Below are 24535 nucleotides of genomic sequence, written 5' to 3'. Positions count from 1 at the left end.
ACATTGCACATCTTATGTAATCATATTTTGATATAGCCTACAAATACAACAGAATTAGTTTATTTTTGAACAGCTTGATATTTATCGAAAGGCTTTTGATACAGTTAATCCTAACATTCTTTTAAACAAATTGATCTCTTTTAATCTCTCTTCTTTTGCAATTGATATGTTTTCATCATATTTATCCAATAGATCTCAGGCTTTTAAAATTGGTACAACAACATCACAGGCATCAGGTTGTTCTGTGGGGGTGTTTTTTACTTTTCCTGATCTATATCAATGACCTCTTTCAGGTAATTAAACATTCAGATTCTTTATTGTACGCAGATGACACTGTACTTTTTGTGTCTGGATCAAGTACAGACACAATTAAGAATAAATTAAATACAGATCTTTAGCATTTACATAAGTGGCTGCAAGACAATCATTTGACTATTAACGTTAATTAAAATTATCCATACCCTATCCCATCACTTTCTCAAATCAAAAACTTTCCATTGTATCCACATATCAATATTTGGGAATCAGTCTGGACTCTCACCTCACTTATTATAACCATGTTCAAATTGTTTATAAAAAGCGGAAACAAAAGCTATGTTTAAAGGAAAATTAGAACAGAAACAGAAAACTTTTTTTCTGTTTCTGAAACTTATCTACATGCTATAATCTTGTCTTGTCTTACTATTTGCCTATTTGGTCTCTCACAACAAATGATAACTTGGAGCCAATAGCTGAACTGTACAATAGGGCCTATAAGATTCACAACAGACTTTCTGCTCTATCACTTTCTAATGCTTTAACCTTTCAAAACTACATTATGAATACAGGTGTTAAACTGTACTATACATTTTTAAATAGTGCTACCTCAGCAGCCCTTTGTGTTTTGGTACCAAAACTCAACACAAGGACTGATCGCTCCACCAGATCTGTAACAAATGGATGTTTGCCAGTACCAGCTTTTAAAAACTGTTATGGACAGAGATCTTTCTTTTATGTTTTCACAAAAGCCTGGAAGGAGATCTAAAAACAATAAAACACTGAGAATTTTTTAAAAATCACATGCTCGTCATCTGATGGTCAACTATCGCTGTAGCCACTGAGATAGTAGCCTGCATTTCTCTACTTTATATGTTTGGGGATTGTTTGTACTGTGTTAATGGATGAGATGTCTGTCTGTTTTTATGTTCTGCAGAGCAGGAACCTGCTGAAAAAAAGCATTCATGCTGAGTCAGGCCCGATTATCTTTTAATCTTTTCCTGTTATAAATTTCCTTTTTATAAATTATAAATAAGCTTTTATTTCAAGCTTACAAAAAACTATTTGAAATCTAATGAATCAATTCGTTACACTTATTTTGGTGAACTGATGTGTGGTAAGAAAATTAGATCAGGCAAAATCATTAAGAAATTATATATTTATTAAATATGCTGATTGTTACTTCTGGAGATCTGATTATTAACCATACAAATCACATGGAAAAAAGGTGAACAATGTAAACTATACAGGTTAAACTACATACATTACAGTGACTAGAGCAGAGGAAAGACACACATGCTTTAACTGGTTAAAATAGTAAAGCTGATCTGAACTGATGAAGGAGAAACTCCATCCAGAACAAACAATATAGACTGTATAATTGTCAGCAGACACTTATAGCAAGCATATTATAAAATACAGTGATAAAAATCTGCTATGTATAAATGTAAGAGCAGTAATGCACCTATTTTAAAAATAGAATTTTCTTGTTGTAGTTTTTATTGTTGAAACATTTAAGAGCTGCACTTAAAAATGACACAATTAAAAATATTGAATTGCATAATAAATGTTTGATTCCACATGAAAACAGTTAATGGTTCATTATCATGTTTCTAACACACGCTGCATTATTTGCTTGTCATTCTGAGTCTCTTTACCTGATTTAACATTTATCATCACATTTTATTTCTACATTTTACCACAGTATTGAGATTCTTCTGTGGATCCTCAACTGATGTTCACTGTTGCTCTCTTCTTCACAGCTGACTATGATATACAACATCTCGAGTCATCAGGCTTCGGCAACTGATCCTCTATTCTGAAGCTAAAACCAGAAGAGAAAACAATCAAAGTTCGGTGAAACAAATTGGTTATTGTTCGGTAAGCAAATGTATATTAAGTTCCTGTAATCAAAACAATAATTAACTTAATATTCTCCTGCACAGATACTGTATTTCTAAAACAACTTTTGTGTTTCAAATTAAATAAGTTTAAAGCAGTAGTTGTGTTCATGAGTTTTTCTGTGACTGAAGAAGAGTCTGTGAGTGCTGAGAAACATTTGTTGTTTGTAGTTAAAGTAGAGAGAGTATAGAAAAGTGTCCCTCTTGAAGCTGAATCTGCACTGATTTGACCAGTGTTTCAGTTTAGCTATTAATATAGCAGCTGCTCTTTCTGCTCTTTTCTTCCTTTCTTTTCATCTAGTGCAGACACTGCACATTTTGTGCTCAGACAAACCCTCAAATAAAGCTTGATGATCATTAAATAATTACCTCTCAGACATATCTGAAAGATTTATTCACATCTCAGAGGAAAATGAAGATCTTTAATATCAGTGTTGTTACCTCAGTTTACAGTTTGAGTCTCGCATCACATCAATGAGCTTTTGCTTTGAGTCTCCAATGTGATTGAATCTCAGATCAAGCTCTTTTAGAAACTGCAGGGCTTTTGTGTTCATCAAACACTGAGTTAAAGAGGAAACGTCTGAGATGCCACAACCAAACAATCTAGAAAAAGACAAACAGTAAGAGAAACTTTTTAGTCCTATCGCACATTTAAGTGAATTTTATATAAAACCATAGTGTACACATCAATCTCTGGATTTGCTGCATCACAAACACCAAAAGAAACAATTTATAAAAAATGTATCACTTTATGGCATTTTTTATTTTTTATTTCACATGACATCACATTTAACCAGATGAATGGAAAAACCGTAAGGGGGTGGCCTGGTCTATCCTATGCAACGGCCACCTGCTGCCATCGACCAGTCGGCTCTCCAGGGGTATTAATGTACCGAACAACTGAGGACCGGTGGAAGGGGGTGAAATTCCACGAGTTTTCCGGGAGAAATGACACAAAGAGAGATGGGTCTGAAATACAGGGGACTCCCAGGCAGTGTTGCCAACCATTTCCAATGAAAAGTTGCTAAAGCCTGCCCGAATAGTAGCTAAATGTTTCCAGATGATGTCACACACCCTAATTTGCATACCAGAGACGTCATCATGTAGTATTTATCAAGTATAAGCCTGTCATGTCTCTACTCTCTGAGGCGCCGTGTATTACATTATATTAAAACATTACATCTAGATGTACAATAAATACGCTCTTTTTTCCAGGATCCCAGGTTGCAATTTCCCGAATTACATATATACACATATATATACATATTTTATATATACACACACACACACACACACACACATATATATATATATATATATATATATATATATATATATATATATATATATATATATATATATATATATATGTGTGTGTGTGTGTGTGTGTGTGTGTGTGTGTATATAAACACATATATACATAAATATATATATAAATAAATTTATATATATATATATATATGTGTGTGTGTGTGTGTGTGTGTGTGTGTGTGTGTGTGTGTGTGTGTGTGTGTGTGTGTGTATATATATATATATATATATATATATATATATATATATATATATATATATATATATATATATATATATATATATATATATATATATATATACACATATATATACATATATACACATATATATACATATATACACATATATACATAGAGCACTCACTCTGGTCCCCCAGGCTCTGCGATTGACTGGGGAAATTCCAAGTTGCGCGCGCACACACGCACGCACGCACGCACTTTATGTAATTTATATATGTCTGTACATCCAGAAAATACATCCTCTTCTGAATACACTTAAAGGCAACATCAGAACCAGCTATAAATCACAATTCAGTGCTTAAAGATCATTAGACAAGTTAAAAAAATTGGTAAAAATATTCTAACAGCTAAAATTCATTGTGAGATACAAAAGAGAAAATATAAAGTGTTTTGATTTGAAGTGTTTGATTATGAGAATGTTTCTCACCTCAGTGTCTCCGGTTTACATCGTGAATCCTTCAGCACATCACAGAAGAGATTCAGTCCTGTGTTTCTTATTTGACTCCAACTGAGGTTCAGTTCTCTCAGGTGTGATGGGTTTGATTTCAGAGCTGAAGTCAGGATCTCACACTGTTTCTCTGTAATACTGCATTCATACAGACTAAAAACAAAAAGAGAAAAGACAATCACTGAGATTTACGTTCTCTGTGATTAAAATACATAACGGTTAGTCACTAACAGAGCAGCAAAATCATGGAAACATTATATGAATAGCCATTCCAAGAGTGCAGTATCTGAGGACATAGTTATTAACCAAGTCTATTGTTACCTATGTTTTAAGTGTATTTTTTAAGTGAAACAAATTTACTTGTATAATACAACTCAACATAAAATCTTAATGATTAAATGATTGCCAGTAATTAAATGTACTACAAAAGACATTTTTTATTTAATATTTGAAAAAAACTGTATTACGACAGAGAGAATGTCCTGGCAGAATAATCTTAATTACTCAGTCTTAGTCTGTATTTACTTTTAACTTATTCTGTAGTGAAAGCTTGTCAGATTGAAGCATTTGAAATTATTAAGGTTTATAAATGACTTAATTCCTTTTGTCTTAATGTGATTAAATCTCACAGTGTCTGCTGTGCAGTATAATGATACTAACTGTAGTTTCTCCAGCTTAAATTGAGGCTTCATCAGTAAATCACTGAGGTTTTTCACTGCAGAGTCTCCCAGTTTATTCTGACTGAGGTCCAGTTCTCTCAGGTGTGATGGGTTTGATTTCAGAGCTGAAGTCAGAGCAGAATAACTTTCATCTGTCAGAGAACAGCTGCTTAAACTACATCAACAAAAAAAAAAGAGAGAAAGAGAGAGAGAGCAGAATATAAGACAACAGAAAATGTCACATAAAAAAAAAGAGATTTTCAAATCATAAAATCTGACTTGGATTCATCATAGGATATTGAGATAAAAGTGTCTTGATTTAAACTGCTGAAGTTATTTTAATTATTGTGATTCCTGTATTGTGAATGTTTCTCACCTCAGTGTCTTCAGTTTACAGTGTGAATCCTTCAGTACATCACATAAGAGATTGACTCCTGTGTTTCTTATTTGATTCTCACTGAGGTTCAGTTCTCTCAGGTGTGATGGGTTTGATTTCAGAGCTGAAGTCAGGATCACACACTGTTCCTCTGTAATACTGCAATTATACAGACTGAAGACAGAAAGGAAAAAGATAATGACAGAGATCTGTAATGATAAACTTGTCAACTGTGGTGTAAAAAACTGAGTTCAACTAAGATGCACATGCATAAATCATCCATTTAAAAAATAGTAAAAGTGCAAAAAGGGCAAAACAACAAGTGACACTAAATTTAAGTGTTAGCAATTTTTAGGGGGAACCGTATTCCTTCAATGGACTAAACTTTTGATTTTTGATTTTACAACTCAAAATTTCTCATTCCAGATCAAACAGTTTTGTGCTTGTTTGAAGCAAATGAATGCATCCTTCTCTCCCCAATCATCATTGTTTTTGAGAAAGTTTCAGGATTTCTGTTCTATCAAATGCAATTTCACATGAGAAGCAGCAATACTGATTACTGCAGCCTCATGCCTATAAACAATTAAAAAAGCACTGCTACTTGTGTGATTGTGCTCATTTAGTTTTAGATCAGTGTTCAAACACACTGGTGTACATATAATTGAATGTTTTTCTTAAGTGTTTGCCTTAGCAGAAGATATTCAGACAAGTTTTGAAAAAGGATGTTCATTTTAGACGTGATAAGTTCACAACATTCAACACCAAAAACATCCAACACTAAACTTTTATATACCAATATACAACCATGGAAAACAATTTGGAGACCACCAAAAATAAATTTTCTTGTAGAATTTTAAATGATCTATTGTCATTTACAGTGTTTGCTTGTTTAGGAAAAAATAAATTGTCAGGATATCAAATGTTTTGAATTTGTTGTGATTGACGCTGAATTATCCACTAATTAAGATTACAATTAAAAGTTTAGTTAAATGTTCAATACTCACAAGAGTGTGTTGATCTGACAGTGTTTATCCTGCAGTAAAGCAGAGAGTTGGTTCACTCGCCTGTCTCCTAGTTTACAATCACTCAGATTCAGTTCTTTAAGGAGTAACGGGTTTTTACCCACAACTCCAGGCACAAACTGACAGGCTTCCTCTGCAGCAGTACTCAAAAACCTGAAGAGAGGATCAGACAGGAGTCAGACCTATATATTATACTGCAGAACACCAGCACATCTACTGACTGGGTTTATACTGTAATTTGTCATCAATAGAACAAATATCAAAAAGTAGGGCTGGGCAACACTTGAAATTGTTGTCACATGTTTTTTGTGATTATTCGCATTGTTATATTATTATTATTTAAAGGTGCAGTAGGTGATCTGCCAAAAAGCTAATCGCTTAGCATATTATCTTTGGACGGCGGGGAGGGACTGTGATTCAAAGCCACACCCCCTGAAAACGCGAGCGCGCAACAGCCGACAGACAACCCACTAGTTCATGTCATTCGCCAGTTAGTTAGTGCCAGCACCGTGCAGGAATTACATTTATTATACTTAGCCAAACTTACATGCTATTTCAGAGCAAATATTCAGAGTAGCATGGTAAACATAGGAAGGCTGTCAATATAAGGCTGTGAATATAAAAGCAACTTCAGCTCAATAAAGCAGGTTAGGCGGAATAGCGCTATTTACTGGTGTTTTGTTGTTAAACTAAATATAAATCTACATTATAGATGCTGTCAAAGAAGTTTGTGAAACTAAAAATAATCACATCAATCTTTCACCAGGAGATTTCAGTGGCTAAACAACACGTCTGTGCAAATAAGTCATTCATAACAAAACACAATCTAACAAAATAGTTTCAAAACAGAACATTACCTGTCTAACAGTAATACTTCAGCCATGGTGTCGTCCTTCCTCCAGCGTGTTAAAGTAACTCTAATATTGATTCAGGTATTTAAAAGTTTCAATTCAGCATTTGATTTCTCCCGTTCTGTCTCGTGACCGCGCGGCTGCTTTAAGAGCGAATTATACCCGCGCCTGGCTTTACAGTAATCGGCCCGAGCTCGGCTGTCCTTCGGCGCCTCCGGCTCGGCATCTGCAAGCAGCCCGCAGCTCGCTCGCGCGCATATAAGCATTTGTGATGCAGACGGGCACGCGCTAATAGCAGATCTGCGTGAACACATGCGCAGAAGTTGGAGTCTACATTTGCTGACAGACAGTCTGACCAGCTTATCGGAATTAAGGGAGATGACGGTCCGACTCTATTTAATTGGATGAACATTTTTTTGTTTTATGCTTTACCCAGAATATAAAAATACATATAAACACATTTAGATCATTTACCGTAATCATTACTATTGGACTGTGAAGAGACTTTCAACCAGCACAACAAAAAATGTTTCTGAAGACAATCACCTACTGCACCTTTAACAATTTTTAAATGTAGTGCATTTCAAAAGTTCTTTCAATATGATTTGTCTGTGTCTGTTCAATGCCAGTGAGCAATGGATTTTTATGATGATAATAAAAATAATAATAATACTGCATTAACAGGTGATAAAATGTAAAAAATAAATAAAAATAAAATAAAAAAAAATTGTCTCCATTAATTAATGATGTGTACCATGATAACATGCCCAGTATTAAATTAAAGCACAAACGGATCATTCGAACCTGCATTAAACCAATAATTGCATCACAAGGTTTTGGGCAACTAAAATAAAATTCTGTTTTGATATCTGACATCTAACTTTATTTTTTTTCCTCATGTCTCACCTCAGTGTCTTCAGTGTAGAGTGTGGATCCTGTAGTAAATCAGTGAGCTCCTTCACTCCTGATTGTCCAGGATCATTTCCTCTGAGATCCAGCTCTATCAGGTGTGAAGGGTTTGATCTCAGAGCTGAAGCCAGAGCTTTATAACCTTCTTCTGTGATTCTGCAGTCTGAAAGCCTAGAGGAAAGGAGCTGCTACAATTAAGTGAAGATTACATCAACACTGAAGATTCACAGCTGAACCATATTGAAACAAAAAGTAAGCTGATGAGAGAAGCAGCAAAGAGAATACAGCTAATAATAAATACAACAATTAATGAATTTACAGCTATTAATAAACCGTTTATTCCACGGTTAGTTTAAATTATTGATTCTGAATGGGTGGAACGTGTGCAGTAATGTAATTTAATGCACAGGTAGACGCAGTCAGTACTTCCCTTAAACATTAGCAGTAATCACAGTAACTCTGTGATGGTTGCTAGAGACTTCATTCATCTGTGTAATCTTGAGGACATTGACACATGCTTCACTAGAGAGCTTATGGAAATCAACCGGTTTGCAAATAGAATGAAAAAATTTGGAAAGTGGTAGATAACGTTACTATGAGATATTGGATTTGCTGATGTCATTTACATGCACACATTTACATTCACTCTCACACTCTGTCTGTGACTGATTCAAAGTGGGGAGATAAAAACATTTGGTTAAATATCATGCTGCAAACAGCAATACTAGTTAACGCATTTTAAAAAATGTCTCAATCATCACAGATTTTACCTTAGTATTTCTAACTCGCACTTAATATTTTTCAGTCCAGAGCAGAGCAGCTTCACTCCTGAATCCTGCAGATTGTTATTGCACATGTTCAGCTCTTTCAGATTGTTTTCTTCTCTGAGAACTGCAGACAGAGCTGAACAGCTTCTGTCTGTTAAGTTACAATCATTTAACCTACAAGAGAAGAAAATACAACTACAGAATTAGGTGGCACAAATACAACACACTTTTGTTTATATTGACTGGCTTACAGAGCTTTTCTGGTAGTTTTGATGACTGCTGATAGTCTGATGAGACACTCGTCTGATTTCTTGAATTTCTGAAGCTCAAACTCCTCCATCTTCTCCTCTGATGTCAACAACACAAAGGCCAGAGCAGACCACTGGGCAGGTGAAAGATCAGCAGATGAGAGACTTCCTTTACTAAGGTGAGTCTGAATCTCTTTCACCAGAGTTTGGTCGTTCAGTTCATTCAGACAGTAGAACAGATTGATGGATCTCTCTGGAGAAAGATTCACTTCAAATTTCTGCTTGATGTACTGAACTATTTCCTCTTTGATCTGGTTATTGTGGTCTCGCTGTGTCAACAGACCTCGTAAGAGCCGTTGATTGGACTGGAGAGACAGACCGAGACGGAAGCGAAGGAAAAGGTCCAGGTGTCCATTGTCACTCTCTAGTGTCTTGTCCACTGCAGTCTTTAACAAATCAATCATGGACTCATTTCTGTTTTTAGAGTCTTCGTCAAACACACTTTTCTTGTTGATGTCTAGAAACAGATGTGCATAAAGGGCTGCAATAAACTCTTGAATGCTCAAGTGAACAAAGCAGTACATGGTACCAAGAACAATCCCTGTTTCCTCCTTAAAGATCTGGGTACACATGCCTGAGTAAACTGAGGCCTTATAGACGTCAATACCACAGGCTTTCAGGTCTGTGTCATAGAAGATCAGGTTGTTGTTTAGCAGCTGATGAAATGCCAGTTTCCCTAGTGAAAGGATGGCGTCTTTATCCCAGGACACATCTGGTGTGTTTTCTCCATCATACTTTCGTCTGCTCTGCTGGATCTGAAAGCGCAGAAAGTGTGTGTACATCTGTGTCAGAGTCTTGGGAGTGTCTTCAGTGTTTGATTCCTGCAGTGTTTTGGAGGCGTCATCAGCCTGATTGTTTTTCACATCATTATTTCTCTTCTCCTGTAAAATGTTCTGGAGAACAGTGGCTGAAATCCAGCAGAAGACTGGGATGTGGCACATGATGAAGAGACTCTTTGATTGTTTAACATGATCAATGATTTCTTTGGCCTGATTCTCATCTGTCAGTCTTTTTCTGAAGTACTCCTCCTTTTGTGCATCGTTGAATCCTCGTATCTCTGTCAGCCGATCGATACAGTCAGGAGGAATCTTACTGGCAGCTGCTGGTCTGCTGGTGATCCAGATGAGAGCAGAAGGAAGCAGATTTCCCTTGATAAGGTTCGTCAGGAGAACATCCAGAGAGGCTGGTGATGCAACATCACGACACGTCTCATTACCAGCAAAGTTCAGAGGAAGACGACATTCATCCAATCCATCAAGGATGAACAGGACTTTGAACTGATTTCTTCTTGTAAGGTTCAGTCCTTTTGTCTCTGGGAAAAACTGAGTTATAAGCTCCATCAAACTGAGATTTTCTTGCTCCTTTAAGTTCATCTCTCTGAATGGAAGAGGAAATATGAAGCTGATCTCTTGATTTTCTTTTCCTTCAACCCAATCCAGAACAAACTTTTGCACAGAGACTGATTTCCCGATGCCAGCGACTCCTTTTGTCAGTACAGTTCTGATCTGCTTGTCTTGTTCAGACGCTTCAAACAAATGTCTGTATTCAACCTGCATCTCTTGAGCTTCATGACGTCTGGAAGCAACTTCAATCTGTCTGACCTCATGTTCAGTATTGACCTGTTCACTGCCACCCTGAGTGATATAAAGATCTGTGTAGATGTTCTTCAGGAGTGTGGAGTCTCCTTGCTGTTCAATTCCTTCAAACACATGCTGATACTTCTTTTGTAGATCCCATTTCAGCTGATGAATGAGAAACAGCTCATCTACACACAAGAACAATACACTAATATAACAAGTGTTCATTTTCTCTCCTATATTTATTGATAAACTGACAGTCTGACAGTCTCTCACCTTCTAGAGTATCTGCTGCTTCATCTTGCTTCATTTCTTTCAGGAAGTAGAGTGTGAGATCAAGAGCTGCTTCTTTTATTCTGCATCTGTTCTCACCAAAGTCCTTTACAAAGTATTCTGTATTTTCTTCATGTAATATTTTCTTAAACTTTTCTAGCTCATTCTTCAGAAATTTTAATATTTGGTTCTCAAGATCCTACAAACCAACAAGAAAAAAAAACCAAATACAATTAAACCAAGTCTACCCCTCTATATATATCTGGTCAGGATTCATAACAGGATACATAACATAAATTTAGTATTGCAATATGTATCTATTAGACACTAACATATGTAAAATAATAATAATAATAAAATAAAAAGGAGCATGCCAAAATGAACACATTTTATAAAATGTGTTATGACTGTTTTTGCATTTGAAACAATAAATAATGACTAAAGACATTTTTTGTAAAAGATCCAATCAAGAAATGCATAGTTATACCATATAGCTGCTAAAGGCAAACAAAAATAAAGCGTGACAGATAAAACTCTTCACTCAGGCAGCATGTCAAGATGAGAACGTTTTAAATCAGTTTGAGAGAATATGAGATGGTCAAAAATCTGTTTCACAGTTGTTTATGAATGAAGTCAACAAAGTGTAAATATAATTTTTTTTAGACAAATAGTAAAGACTTTTAAGAATACCTGGAAGATCCCCTGAAGATTGTCTTTAAAACTCTTGTGTTTTTTCTGAGTCTGGATGTCTGTGTCTGAAGACTCATTTTGAACACTGTAAGCAAATAAAATTATTCACTAAATTTCTATGCATATGGAAAATATTTCATAACTCTTATTTATATATATATATATATATATATATATATATATATATATATATATATATATATATATATATATATATATTTTTTTTTTTATATTTATATTTATATATATATATATATATATATATATATATATATATATATATATATATATATATATATATATATATATATATATATATATATATATATAAACATCTCTAAAAAATAAAATAAAAAATTCTTTAAACCGTTCAGGTTTTAAAACTGGCAACCAAATTTCTCTACACTTTAAGGTGTTACAGAAAAGATATCTAACCTGAATATGATTTCCTTTAATATTTACAGGTATGTGCCAAAAAATGTGAATATCGAGGGAAAGTAATAATTTAAATTAAATTTCAATAATTTGTTTCAAAAAGTGAAACTTGTGTTATATTAGTTCACTACACACAAAGTTAAATATTTCAAGCTTTCATTTGATTCAATTTTAATGAATTATAATGAAAAACTCAAATCCAGTATTTCTCAAAATTAGAATATCATGACAAAGTTCAACATTGTAGGCTCCCAGAATGTCAATCTAGTCCACTAATTGATGCAAAGCCCTGAAATTGTTTCAGTCTGGCTTAGCAGGTTTCAGAATCATGAGGAAGACAGCTGACTTGACGGTTGTGTAAAAGACCATCCTTGGAACCCTCCATAAGAAGGAAAAAGTCTCTAAAGGCAATTGCAAAAGAAACCGGATGCACACAAAGTGCAGTATCTAAGCATATTAATAGGAGTGTTAAGAGCAATGAAAAAATGACATGCATTCAATGTGCTAAGCCACTCCTGATCCAAAAACAACATTAGAAGCGTCTGTGCTGGGCTAAAGAAAAAAAAACTGGTCTGTTGCACAGTGGTCCCAAGTCCTCTTTTCAGATGAAAGCAAATTTTGTCTTTCATTTGCAAACTAAGATCTCAGAGTCTGGAGGAAGAGCGGAGAGACAAAAGTCAAGCTTGAAGTCCAGTGTGAATTTTCCACAGTCTGTTATGGTTTGGAGAGCAGAGTCATATGCTTATGTGGTTTCATTGTCTTTTATCGAGTCCACAGTCAATGCACCTCTGTGCAGAACGTTTTAGAGCACTTCATGCTTCCTGTTGCCGACAAGCTTTTTGGAGAACATGGTTTTATTTTCTAGCAGGACTTGAGACCCTAAATGCAGACAAGCTAAAGACTGATATCAAAGTAACTTGGGCGACCATAAGACCTTTAATACCATAATACCTTTAATTTTACCTGTTCAAAGGAAACACTCTTTTTGAATGTATCAAACAAAACTACAAATACATGCACAGAACAATATGAGCATTTATAGCAAATAAACTAATGTAAATATTTTCCCGCTTGCTTTTTGAGCACTGTCCAATGAGGTCTTACACCCCTAGGATTGGCTATTGTCTTCACCTGCTCAACATAAAGGGCTGCAATTGACTTTAGAAATAAAAGCGCTCTTCACCTATGAGTGATGTGGGAAGAACAGCCGCAGTTACAGTCTGTATCGCATAATATGCAGTTATTACAGGTGATCCATAATAGACATTGGAGAAAACATGTACTACAGGCACGCTCGTGTCTGGATCCACAAGTATCGCTTTAACAACCACGAGGAAAGGAAAAGTTACCTTACAAGCACGCCAGCGGGTAGAATGTCCAAAGTGTAATGTAATGTAATGTGTATTTATATAGCGCATTTATTGTGTATTGCCATACACCCAAAGCGCTTCACAATCACAATCAGTCTCTTTACACCACCACCAGTGTGCAGCATCCACTTGGATGATGCGACGGCTGCCACAGGACAACGGCGCCAGTGCGCTCACCACACACCAGCTATTGGTGGAGTAGAGAGACAGTGATAGAGCCAATTCGGTGGATGGGGATGATTGGGAGGCCACGATCATAGGGGCCGATATAGGGACTTTGGCCAGGACACCGGGGTTATACCCCTGCTCTTTCACGAGAAGTGCCATGGGATTTTTAATAACCACAGAGAGTCAGGACCTCGGTTTAACATTTCATCCGAAAGACGGCTCCCACTGACATTGTAGTGTCCCCTTTACTTTTACTGGGGCATTAGGACTCACACAGACCGCAGGTTGAGCCCCCCTGCTGGCCTCATTAACACCACTTTCAACAGCAACCTAGTTTTTCCCAAGTGGTCTTCCATCCAGGTACTGACCAGGCTCAGCCCTGCTTCAGAGAGTAACCGGTCTTAGGCTGTAGGGTCATATGGCTGTGGTAGTGAGGGATAGAGAGAAAGAGATGGATTTGTACAGCATTTCTCCATAGTTGTGAAATAGCGGCTCTGTGTAGGAGGATAGTAGAGTAGTAGGAGCATTTTATTTACTCTTCCTTCGCCATAGAGTTCTACTGCGACATCGCGCATAGGAGATAAATGACGTCAGTACATAATAACAGATTATGATTATTACTGGACCGATATCGAATTTTCCCCATCTGCATCGCGCTGCATCGAAGAAACAATTAATTTTGACACCCTTACCTAAACTGTGTCGAAGGCTGGTCACCTCATTGCCATACCGTCTTGATGTGGTAATTAATGCAAAACAAGGCCCAACAAAGTACTGAGGACATAATACAGTACATAAACATATGTCGGCCTTCTGCAAATGTGTTAAAAATCCTTTTTTTATTGGTCACATGAAATATTCTAATTATGTGAAATACTGGATTTGGGATTTTTTTCATCTTTAATCCAAAAATCATTCAAATTGAATAAAAAGAAAGCTTGAAATATTTCACTTTGTGTGTAGTGAACCGATATAACATGCGTTTCAATTTTTGAAACAAATTATTGAAATAAACGGACTTTCCCTTGATATTCTAGTTTTTTTGGCACATACCTGTATGCCATATCAAAAAAGTTAATAAAGTAATTGAAAAAAAAGAGTAACTTTTGACGCCGGCGTCAAACAAAGTCCGAAATCACAATTACTGCCAATCAGCAGCAGTTGGAGTGTGTCTAGTAAAGATTGTGCAAATATCAAAAAGGAGCAGGTATCAAATTGCTTAGTGTGCTTTTATAGTAATCAAACATTGTTTTTAGGGATTTATTAAGTCAGGTTTTATCACATACATAAAAGAGAAGAAATCAGATGAATATTTTAATAAGAAATACCTTGTGGTAGGTGACAGTGTTTCTCTACTGAAGTTTGGCTGACCTCTTTTTTTTGAATCATCACTCTTCACAGACACAGAGCTGGATACATACGAACCTGATCTTACACTGATGACACAAAAAAGAGAGTAAAAAGTGACTACAGGAGGTACTTCAAAGCACATGTCGAGATTTAGTGTGATATGATGTGTAACAATTTAAGAATATAGCAAGATCTCTCTCTAAGTCCCGATGAACTGATCAGACCTGCTACAATGGAACAGTCAAGTGAATTTTCACTTCTCAATCTTAGAAAAACAAACAAATATCATTAACTTCTATGTATATTAATAATAAAATGCCTGTAACTGTGAAGTGAATGCAGCAATAATGTTCCTAATTTATTTTAGCTTGACATGTATGATAAATAACCATCATATTTAGCTCTGACAATGTGTTATGTTAATAGAAATTTCAAACTGCTTTAACCTGTGGCTAAAACTAAAACAGCCCAAAACCTTTCCAAAAGATTTCGAAGATTTCCAAAAGATTTCGATGATTCAGTCGCAATTAAAAAAAGACCACAGCAGACTTACCTGTGTTTCTCTGAGAGACTCATCTTTCCTCGCTCCTCTGACATGACTGCAGATCAACAGCTCAACACTGGTATCTTTGTGAAGACAATGAGATGATCATCATAAACTGAACATGACAATGAGTCTCTGAAATGCAGCTCAGGATACTTCATGTAAGAGATGGAGATATGTTTAATCTATTTCAATAGCTACATTTCTATTTATCTTTTTTATGCACATTTTGGATATGGGCATAATAAAATGGTTGATAAAAAGGCAAGATGCGCATAAAAAACATATACGCATAACAGAGTAGGATAAGCTTTATTCGATAAGAAAAGAGGAGCATAAACTGCGATGAAACTGAACAAATTCCAGTATGCGCATTTAAAAAAAGGTCATGTGGTTTTGTTATAAGAGATCATGTGATAATAAAAATGTTTGTGAATGGACAAACCAGCAGGCTGAGCACACTGTAAAACATCTAAAACTGTTGTTTAGGTCATTCAACCATTTCAGTATTAGTGTTATTATATTATTGATGACCTTCAGAATCAAGAGCTTCTGTTCTCCGCATCTCATGTCTTTAAATTACACTGAGTGTTCACTGTGTTTCAGGATCTGAGGCGAAAGTGGTTCATTAAAATAATAAAATCTTCCCGCAGCTTCTCATACCGCAGAAAATTCTGTTTTTACTGTTGATATTTGGTGCCACATAATCAACGAGTGACGTTTTTGTACCCTTTGACTTGTTGGATGGAAACGCTGCTATGATTTGTTTTGGGTTACTGATGTTGAACTGCAACTCTCTTTCGCATGCCTTTCTGGCTTCTTGGGGCCTCTTGGCTCCTTTTTCTTTATCTCTCACACACACTCTCTCTCTCCCTCTCTTTCTATAGAGTACATGCATGTTGTAAATATAGGTGTTATCTGTACCTTTTCATAACTACTATTGAACATTTGAGCCCACATAGATTGCTAGATAGAAGTTATCAAACTCACAGATAAAGCTACAGGCTGTACTAATCTGTTAATGTAGACTAATTTGTCCAGGGCAGGAAAATCACTTGATCTTTGAATTAAAAGACAAACAAATTGTAGGCTTTAACAGATAAGCAAATTATTTTATTGTCATTTTGGTTACACTATCAGTAACAATAAAATCAGCAAATATTCATAATGAAATAATAACTTATAATTATTCATTCATAATATTCATAATTTTATGAGCTTAATTCACTACACTTCAGGAGGATAAAGAAGGCAATTAAAACTACAGAAAATACAACAGGCAACAGAAACTTATACAAACTTAATAATGCTAAGATTACATTTCTATATTACTACAAACATGACCATTCTGATTATTCAAAGCACAACACACTGCTATATTTACATGCTAGATTACATATTTTTTCAACTACTAACAAGTATTGTGCAGTACTGAAGCTACAAGTTCAAAACTGTTCAATGAGCCAAACAGGAGTTTATAAAGAGGAAACAGCATAATTTTCTCAAACACGAAATTCGCATAAATTTCCATTTATTTCGTCCAGACACTACAAGCAGCAAAAACATATTCATTTTCAGCAGTTTTTTCACATGCTAACAAACTGATTCCAAAAACTTAACAACTTTTGAAAACAGACTGATTGCAAAATAAAAAAAAAATGCCATATTTTTCATATATTGCCATATATGAATTATGAAATATAGAAGGTTGTACCACAAAATGACAACCATTACAATTTCATTCATTCATAAAAACATACTTTTTTTGTAAGGGATAGATTGAAACTTATTTTGTTAGGAAATATGAATAAAAAAAAACCTGTAACACATGAAAAGAAGCATGATAGAAAGTGATACAGTGAATTGATAAAGACACATAGCAGAAGAGTACAAAGAGTATGTAATTAAAATAAGTGCAAAACAGCATCTACTTTTTCACATGACAATTTTTAAGTTGATTACCATATCTGTGAGAAATAGTTTTGTTGTGCGATACAAAATTTGCCTCTCTAACTTGCAGTTCAGCAAATTTTTCTAAAAGTTAAACAGATTTTCACACGAACTGTAAGGTGGGGCTGGGCGATTTTGCCTAAAATCAAAATCTCGATAAATTGAACATTTTAACTCGATTACAATTAATAAACAATTATTTTATTTTTATAAATATACAGTTGAAGTCAAAATTATTAGCCCCCCTTGTAATTTTTTCCTTTCTTTTTTAAATATTTTCCAAATGAAGTTTAACAGAGCAAGGAAATGTTCAAAGTACGTCTGATTATATTTTTTCTTCTGGAGAAAGTCTTATTTGTTTTATTTTGGCTAGAATAAAAACAGATATTCATTTTTTAAACACCATTTTAAAAGGACAAAATTATTAGCCTCTTCAAGCTATATATTTTTCGATAGTCTACAGAACAAACCATCGTTATACAATAACTTGCCTAATTACCCTTACCTGCCAGTTAACCTAACTAACCTAGTTAAACCTGTAAATGTCACTTTAAGCTGTATAGAAGTGTCTTGGAAAATATCTAGTAAAATATTATTTATTGTCATCATGACAAAGATAAAATAAATCAGTTATTAGAAATTAGTTATTAAAACTATTATGATTAGAAAAAAAATCTTCTCTCCGTTAAACAGAAATTGGAGAAAAAATAAACAGGGGGGCTAATAATTCTGACTTCAACTGTATGTACATTTTGCCTTCATATATCGCTGACAAGTTTTGTACAGTAAATAAGCTCACCCATTACATGTTAGAGATGTTTTGAATGAAGGGTGCATTACTTAATTTTAAAGTAATTGAAGGAGACATACACACCATCTACTATCTGTGATTATTTATTAAACATCAGTGTTGAACAACTGAAATTAAAACACACATTGTCTAAAACCAACAGTCACTTTTTACTTATAAAAAAGTTTAAATAATTATCTTGCACTTTTGGAAACAAAATAATTTCATTTTAAAAGTAGAAAATAAGCAGCATCTCTTCTAAATAAAATAACTATAGTATATGCTGAAAATAATACTTTAAGCAGTGCATTTATTGCATCTTCTGTAAACAAATATTTTAAAGTAAATAATAATTTAAATGTAATGGAAAATATGCTGTCTTAAGGCGCAACTTACAATCATCGTCAATTTAGTGCAAGTAAGATTCAAGAATGGGTCCATCATGTTACTTGACTAGAGATCATGTGGCTTCAAAGTGGCCGCAGAAGAATAAATCAGCCTCAGACTTTAAAGGCTGATTCATCTGCATCGAGTGAGTGGCGTTATCCACTGCGCTTGCCTTGTAAGTAGCTGTGCATTGATATACTTCAGTGTGCTGTTTGTATTGCTCTATAATGATAGCTCTGAAATGTTAGCTGGCAAAGGGTTATGTTCCTCTGTGTCTAGTTTTTTTCAAAGGGGTTTTGTTTTTTCTAAATGATAACCTAATGTACAAGAAGCTAAAATTCGCTCATTCAGAGGCAGAAACCGGGCACCGGTGAATGTGCAGCAACTTTAAACTTTCTTAAATATTTCATTGAAAGGGATTTTTCAGTAAAATAAATAATAATAAAAAAGTCATTTGTTTCAACAAATTATTTATAATTGTGGTACCAGAATTGGTTTAAAATATCAATGATTTGATGAAAACAGGAGTGGATATTGATTTAATTGAAATCCTTATTCTGTTTTTGTTATAGTATATAAAAAGGAAATAATAGGTATTGTAATTTTTTTTAACAATAAATAGTCCATGAATTGGAATAATATTAATATGAATATCTATATAAGAAATTAATTGAAAACATTGTAGAACCATCAACCTATGTTTGTAATAGATCTCCACAATCTGGTAAATTTCCAAATAAAATAATAAAAGTTGCAAAGATAATTCCACTTTATAAATCTGGAGATAAACAATACTTTACAAATTATATGTTAGTCTATACTATCTCCGTTTTGAAATTTTTTTTTGAAAAAGTCTTTGTTGAAAGACTTAAAAATTTCATAGAAAAGCAAAACCATTTAGCTGATGAGCCATATGGTTGTTTTTATAGATTTAAAGAAGGCATTTTATCCAATATATTATAATATGTTGGTAAATAAATTAGAGGAGTAGCCTTGGATTGGACAAGCAGTTATTTAAAAAATAGACAATAGTCTGTTGAAATTGGCAACCATAAATCTTCATACCCAAGTGTAAATTGTTGCATACCACAGGGATCGGTTTTAGGTCCAAAACTGTTTATAATTTACATAAATGATAAGTGCAAGATATCACAGTTGTTTAAGTTTATTTTATTTGTGGATGATGCAAGTAATATTTGTTCTGGGGTTAATTTATAAACTTATGGAGTTGATTAAAAAAAAAATTACTCAGCTGAAATTATGGTTTGACGAAAAAAATTTTTTCATTAATTACAAGTCAAACAAAAGTTATTTTTATTTGGGAAATTAAAAAGTAGTCATATCATAGATTTAAAAATTAATAATGAGGTTATAGAAAGAGTATATGCAATTAAGTTTCTTGTTGTTGTATTGGATCATAAAATTTGTTATAAACCACAAATAAATAATATGACATCAAAATTGGTAAAAACTGTAGAAATAGTGTATAAAGCAAGCTTTATCCAGGACAATGACGTATGTATTATAACACAATTATGTTGCCATATGAGTTTTTGTGTTGAAATTTGGGGGAATACATAAAAAAAAATCTAACTTACGATCGTTATGTAGAATACAGAAAAAGTTATAAGAATGATAGAAAATCTGGGGTATTTGGAGCACACAAATCCCTGATTCTTTATTTTTTTTAATTGAAGATACTTAATGATTTGGTTAAATTTAAATTAAGAAATAAATTACCTCCAAAATGCAAACAAAAGTTTTTTGAAGAAGAAAATGGGGATAAAATCTGAGAGAAGAAAAAAAATAAAAATAAAATAAAAAATAAAAACTATGTCTGCATGTGGTGTAAAATTATGGAACAGATCTTCAAACAATGTCAGGATATTAATCCATTTAAAAAGTTGTATAAATATATATTATTAAATTAATTTAATAATTAATAGAAGTGATTGAAAAATAACAAAATGAGAAGGGCATTATGAAATTTTAATTAATGGCTGTTTGTATAAATGGTTTGTAAACTATGTATTTTTTGGATCTGTGTTATAAAATGTAAATGTACAAATTAAATCAAACATATAATGTCAAATATGCCAAAATGACAAAATGTATCATGTAAAGCTCAGATGTCTCATGCAAAAAAAAAGAGATTAGTAAAAGAAATAATTTGAATTAATAAATGTATGATGTGTGTGGTAATGGTGTGGGGAAAATAATAAGCTTTCGCTTTCACTTCATCCCGCTCCATTTAGACCATCTTGAAATGTATTTTGTTTAAAGAACTGTTTTGTGAATGATTTTTCTGTTCGAAATAAAAATATTAAATTAAAAAAAATCTAATAAAAAAGACATGGGTTAAAAAAAGCATTTATTCAATCATCTAGCAGCAGCCAATAACAACGTCATGTTTTACCTGCTGTGTGTTTATGTTATGCAAGGCGTTTTGGGCCTGAGCTGAACTGTTTAGTTAGAATCATGTTAGTAATGAAGTGTGAACACTAACGTTTTTAAAAAGTGGCTTCAGTATTGCACAATGCTTGTTAGCGGTTGAAAAAAAATTGTACCGAACACTATGATAAACGATAAGGAGAAAATTTATTCGCGAGTTGCTACTTTTATACACTCTAACCGAACGGAGTGGCTAGGCCCCAGTATGCTTCCGCATTTCGACATGTTTCGGCAGGACATCCATGGACACCCAAGGAAAACCATAGAATAAATCGAGTCATTGGTTTAGCATCATATATCAGACCAAACAGTTCGTCTTCAAACCTTTTTTTTTGAATCACTGGTGTATTTTCCTTGACTATACTTCCGCGGTCTTTATAACACAAATTCATATGAAATGCCATCCAAAATTCACAAAAATAACATCACTGCACGATTATTCAAGCTTTACGTTACTTACTGTCGAGAAGACGGTCTTGTGCAGCAGAAACAGAATCCAGAAACCTTTAAAAAGACTAAGTCACAGCTCAAACACACCTGAGATCCTTCAATGTTTTCTAAAATGTAAGTTAATCGAAAGTTTTGGCTCATCAGCGCCTTCAACTGGACAGCAGTGTGAAGCACAAGACACCTGAATCTTCTTATTTTATGGCGGTTGGCAACCAGTTTTTTGGAGCACTACCGCCATCATCTGGACTGGAGTGTGGATCAGAGTTCATAAACCCACATATTTCTTATAGTGAGAGGGAAATCACAACCATTGTTCCTTCTACAAATTACACATACTTTCCAATAAATAAATATAATACTAAACACCAAATTCTGTGACTTAACCCTGTGTTTTTCAAAAAGTAATATAAATAGCTATATATGACTCTGATATTAAATTTATTATACTAACAAGTGGTTGCTGATTCGACCCTCGCCTGGGTCAGCTGGTGTTTCTGTGTGGAGTTTGCATGTTCTCCCCGCGTTCACGAGGGTTTCCTCCAGGTGTTCCAGTTTCCCCCACGGGCCAAAGACATGTGGTATAGATGAATTGGGTAGGCTTAATTGTCCGTAGTGTATGAGTGTGAATAGATGTTTCTCAGAAATAGGTTGCAGCAGGAATGGCATCTGCTGTGTAAAACATATGCTGGATAAGTTGGCGGTTCATTCTGCTGTGGCGACCCCATATTATTAAAGGAACTAAGCTGAAAATAAAATAAATGAATGAATACTAACAAGTGCTGAGCTTGAATCAGATGGAATCACAGCTTTATTTAGAGCTAACCATATTGCTACAAATTCTGCTGTATAAACTGCTGAGTTATTACTGACTCTTTTTGCTGCTTTAATTTTTAACTTTGGAATAATATGCAACACTTCTACCCTTCTTCTAATTCTTAGCGCATCTGTGTATATTTCAGTTGTTTCAATGTATTTTCCCTTAAATAATAAATTTTCCACTCTTTCACTGTCAATCTTTTTCTTTTAATATTTTAAAAAACAGCCATGCGGGAACTACTGGAAATACAGTGGGAGATAATGCAAGTGTGTCTAACTCCATATTTGTTTTGTCATATTGCCCACACATAACATTTACAATGTTATTCTAATATGAAATGATTAATAACATTTTGTTCAATTTCTAATGGTAATCATGCCTAAAATGATAATAACGTAGTACAGACAACTGCCTAATGGTTGAAATGTTATGTTTAGTTACAAAAAACAATCAAATTATTTATCTATTATGTACTTTTTAAAAATTTGTAAAATGAATGAATGAGCAATATTAAGTTGTTTATAAATTCCAGGTTTGATGTTGTACGATGAGGACGTCCTTACCAGTGCCAGATTCATGTACACGACCTACTGATCCATGACTACTGATCCATGACGCACTGATCACAGTTATACGGTCTTTCTCCAGTATAAGAGCGAATATGTATCTTAAGATGTTTACCTGTGTGAAACTCTTCCCGCACTGATCACACGTGTACGGCTTCTCTGCTGTGTGGATCTTCATGTGATCTTTCAGGTTGGCTTTGTGTGTGAAACTCTTCCCACATTGATCACAGGGATGAAGCTTTTCTTCTTATTGTCCTCCATCAGGTCTAAAAGTCAAAGGAAAAAGGTTTAATTTACAGTAAATATTAACATTCATATTATTAGTTTTTTTTAAATATTATTTGCACATTTCATGTGTTGAAAATGATACTTGTCTGACCAACTACACAATTAACACAGCATTAAAAACTCTGCCATACTTTTGACCCTAATCTTTCTGATATTAAAAGTCAGAACATGAAAGTCTCAATGCTGGAAGTCATTCAAATAACAAAGACACTGCATGATGACACAAGGAAGGAGGATGGCATCATGGGGGTTGACATATGCATTTTTACAGCTGATGGAAACCATTTAGTCAAGCCTGTGTCAGGGATCATTAATGTAATCAAAACAATCAGAGATATTACTCACTGGATAAAAATCCTGTAAAATAAAGCTTTTGGACAACTTTAAATCTAGCTTGATCTAAAGTTGCTTTATCTGCTATTATAATTCTGCTTTAATAAACAAAAAATGTGACTTTTTAAAATATCATACAATTATCAGCCCTCTGCCACTTTAGAAACATTGTCAAGTTATGGAATATGCTGTGTATTGCTGATGCTAAGACTATCATAATGCTCTGAGCTTCCTGTTCATCTTGTTTATTGTTCTTCGGTTTTCATTGTTCTCAATAAATATGCTTCAGGTGTATTAAAATCCAACTGCTCACATTCTAATTAACATTTTAAAGTGTGCAGTTTCTTTTCAACACAAATAGCTTAAGTAGCTCCAAGCAGGTTTCGGCTGCATTACAGTTTCATATCACGGCACTGTCCATTGTTTTGGTGTGGATTAAATCCTAATGCAGTTATTGTTCTTGATGTGAATTTGGGGCTTAATTCTTATTAACATATTTAAATTTTACATGCAATCATGGAAACAATAAAACTTGTCTTTGTTCGTTTGCATATGTGTGTGGGTGACAAGGTGTTGTGCTGTTGCTAATGGATTTCATGCTGAAATGTTACGTAACAACAAAGCCAAAAATGTAGGTGAAGTTAATTACTGATTAATCCTTTTATATCTTAAAGCAGACGACCGACCTGTACTTTTAAAAAGTAGATATAATAGGCAAGGCAAGGCAAGTTTATTTATATAGCACATTTCATACACAGTGGCAATTCAAAGTGCTTTACATAAACAAGAATAAAAGAAACAAGTAAAAAAAAAAAAAACAAATAATAAAACTGATTAAAAAACATAAAAACAGGTAAAATGTGATATAAAAGAATGAAGAAGAAGAGAAAAACATAATAGTGCAATAATGTTGGAGCACATCTGATCATTTCTGAAAGCTGATTCCAGCAGCGAGGGGCATAGTGGCTGAAAGCTGATTCTCCCTGCTTTGACTGAACACTTCTAACTTCTAGTTTATATGATCCTAAAGATCTGAGTGGTCTGTTG

The 24535-nt window shown here is 34.1% G+C and overlaps 2 protein-coding genes across 3 annotated transcripts in view; one reads left to right on the top strand and one right to left on the bottom strand.

Annotated features, from left to right (window-relative positions):
* LOC147838394 (uncharacterized) overlaps positions 1-24535 on the top strand; it is a 900722-nt gene that overhangs the window by 496481 nt on the left and 379706 nt on the right. The window lies entirely within an intron of this gene.
* Positions 1400-23133, bottom strand: LOC147838401 (NACHT, LRR and PYD domains-containing protein 3). 2 transcript variants are annotated; one of them, XM_087303357.1, is made up of 14 exons: positions 21495-21609; positions 15466-15539; positions 14891-14998; positions 11590-11674; positions 10903-11098; positions 8993-10814; positions 8745-8915; positions 7972-8145; positions 6197-6367; positions 5193-5366; positions 4818-4991; positions 4137-4310; positions 2598-2759; positions 1400-2080 (listed from the first exon to the last, which is right to left on the bottom strand). In XM_087303357.1, the coding sequence occupies exons 2-14, from the start codon at positions 15507-15509 to the stop codon at positions 2023-2025; spliced, it is 3513 nt and encodes a 1170-aa protein (XP_087159483.1). In that variant the 5' UTR covers positions 15510-15539; positions 21495-21609; the 3' UTR covers positions 1400-2022. The 2 variants fall into 2 exon arrangements, with proteins under 2 accessions (XP_087159483.1, XP_087159484.1); XM_087303358.1 differs by lacking the exons at positions 1400-2080; positions 21495-21609 and adding an exon at positions 22983-23133 and having other exon boundaries at positions 2594-2759.

The sequence above is a fragment of the Danio rerio genome, chromosome 22 (genome assembly GCF_052040795.2).
Source record: "Danio rerio strain M-AB ecotype USA chromosome 22, GRCz13ab, whole genome shotgun sequence".
Lineage (NCBI taxonomy): Eukaryota > Metazoa > Chordata > Actinopteri > Cypriniformes > Danionidae > Danio > Danio rerio.
This window is presented reverse-complemented; position numbering and strand designations above follow the sequence as displayed.

Bases quoted from the DNA above. Each gene is read 5' to 3' on its own strand.
- LOC147838401 (XM_087303357.1), bottom strand. From the start codon at position 15,509: ATGTCAGAGGAGCGAGGAAAGATGAGTCTCTCAGAGAAACACAG. The intron at 10,815-10,902 runs GTGAGAGACTGT...TCTTGTGTGTAG, and splicing joins AGCAGCAGATACTCTAGAAG to ATGAGCTGTTTCTCATTCAT. The intron at 6,368-7,971 runs GTGAGACATGAG...TCCTCTCTTCAG, and splicing joins TCTACACTGAAGACACTGAG to GTTTTTGAGTACTGCTGCAG.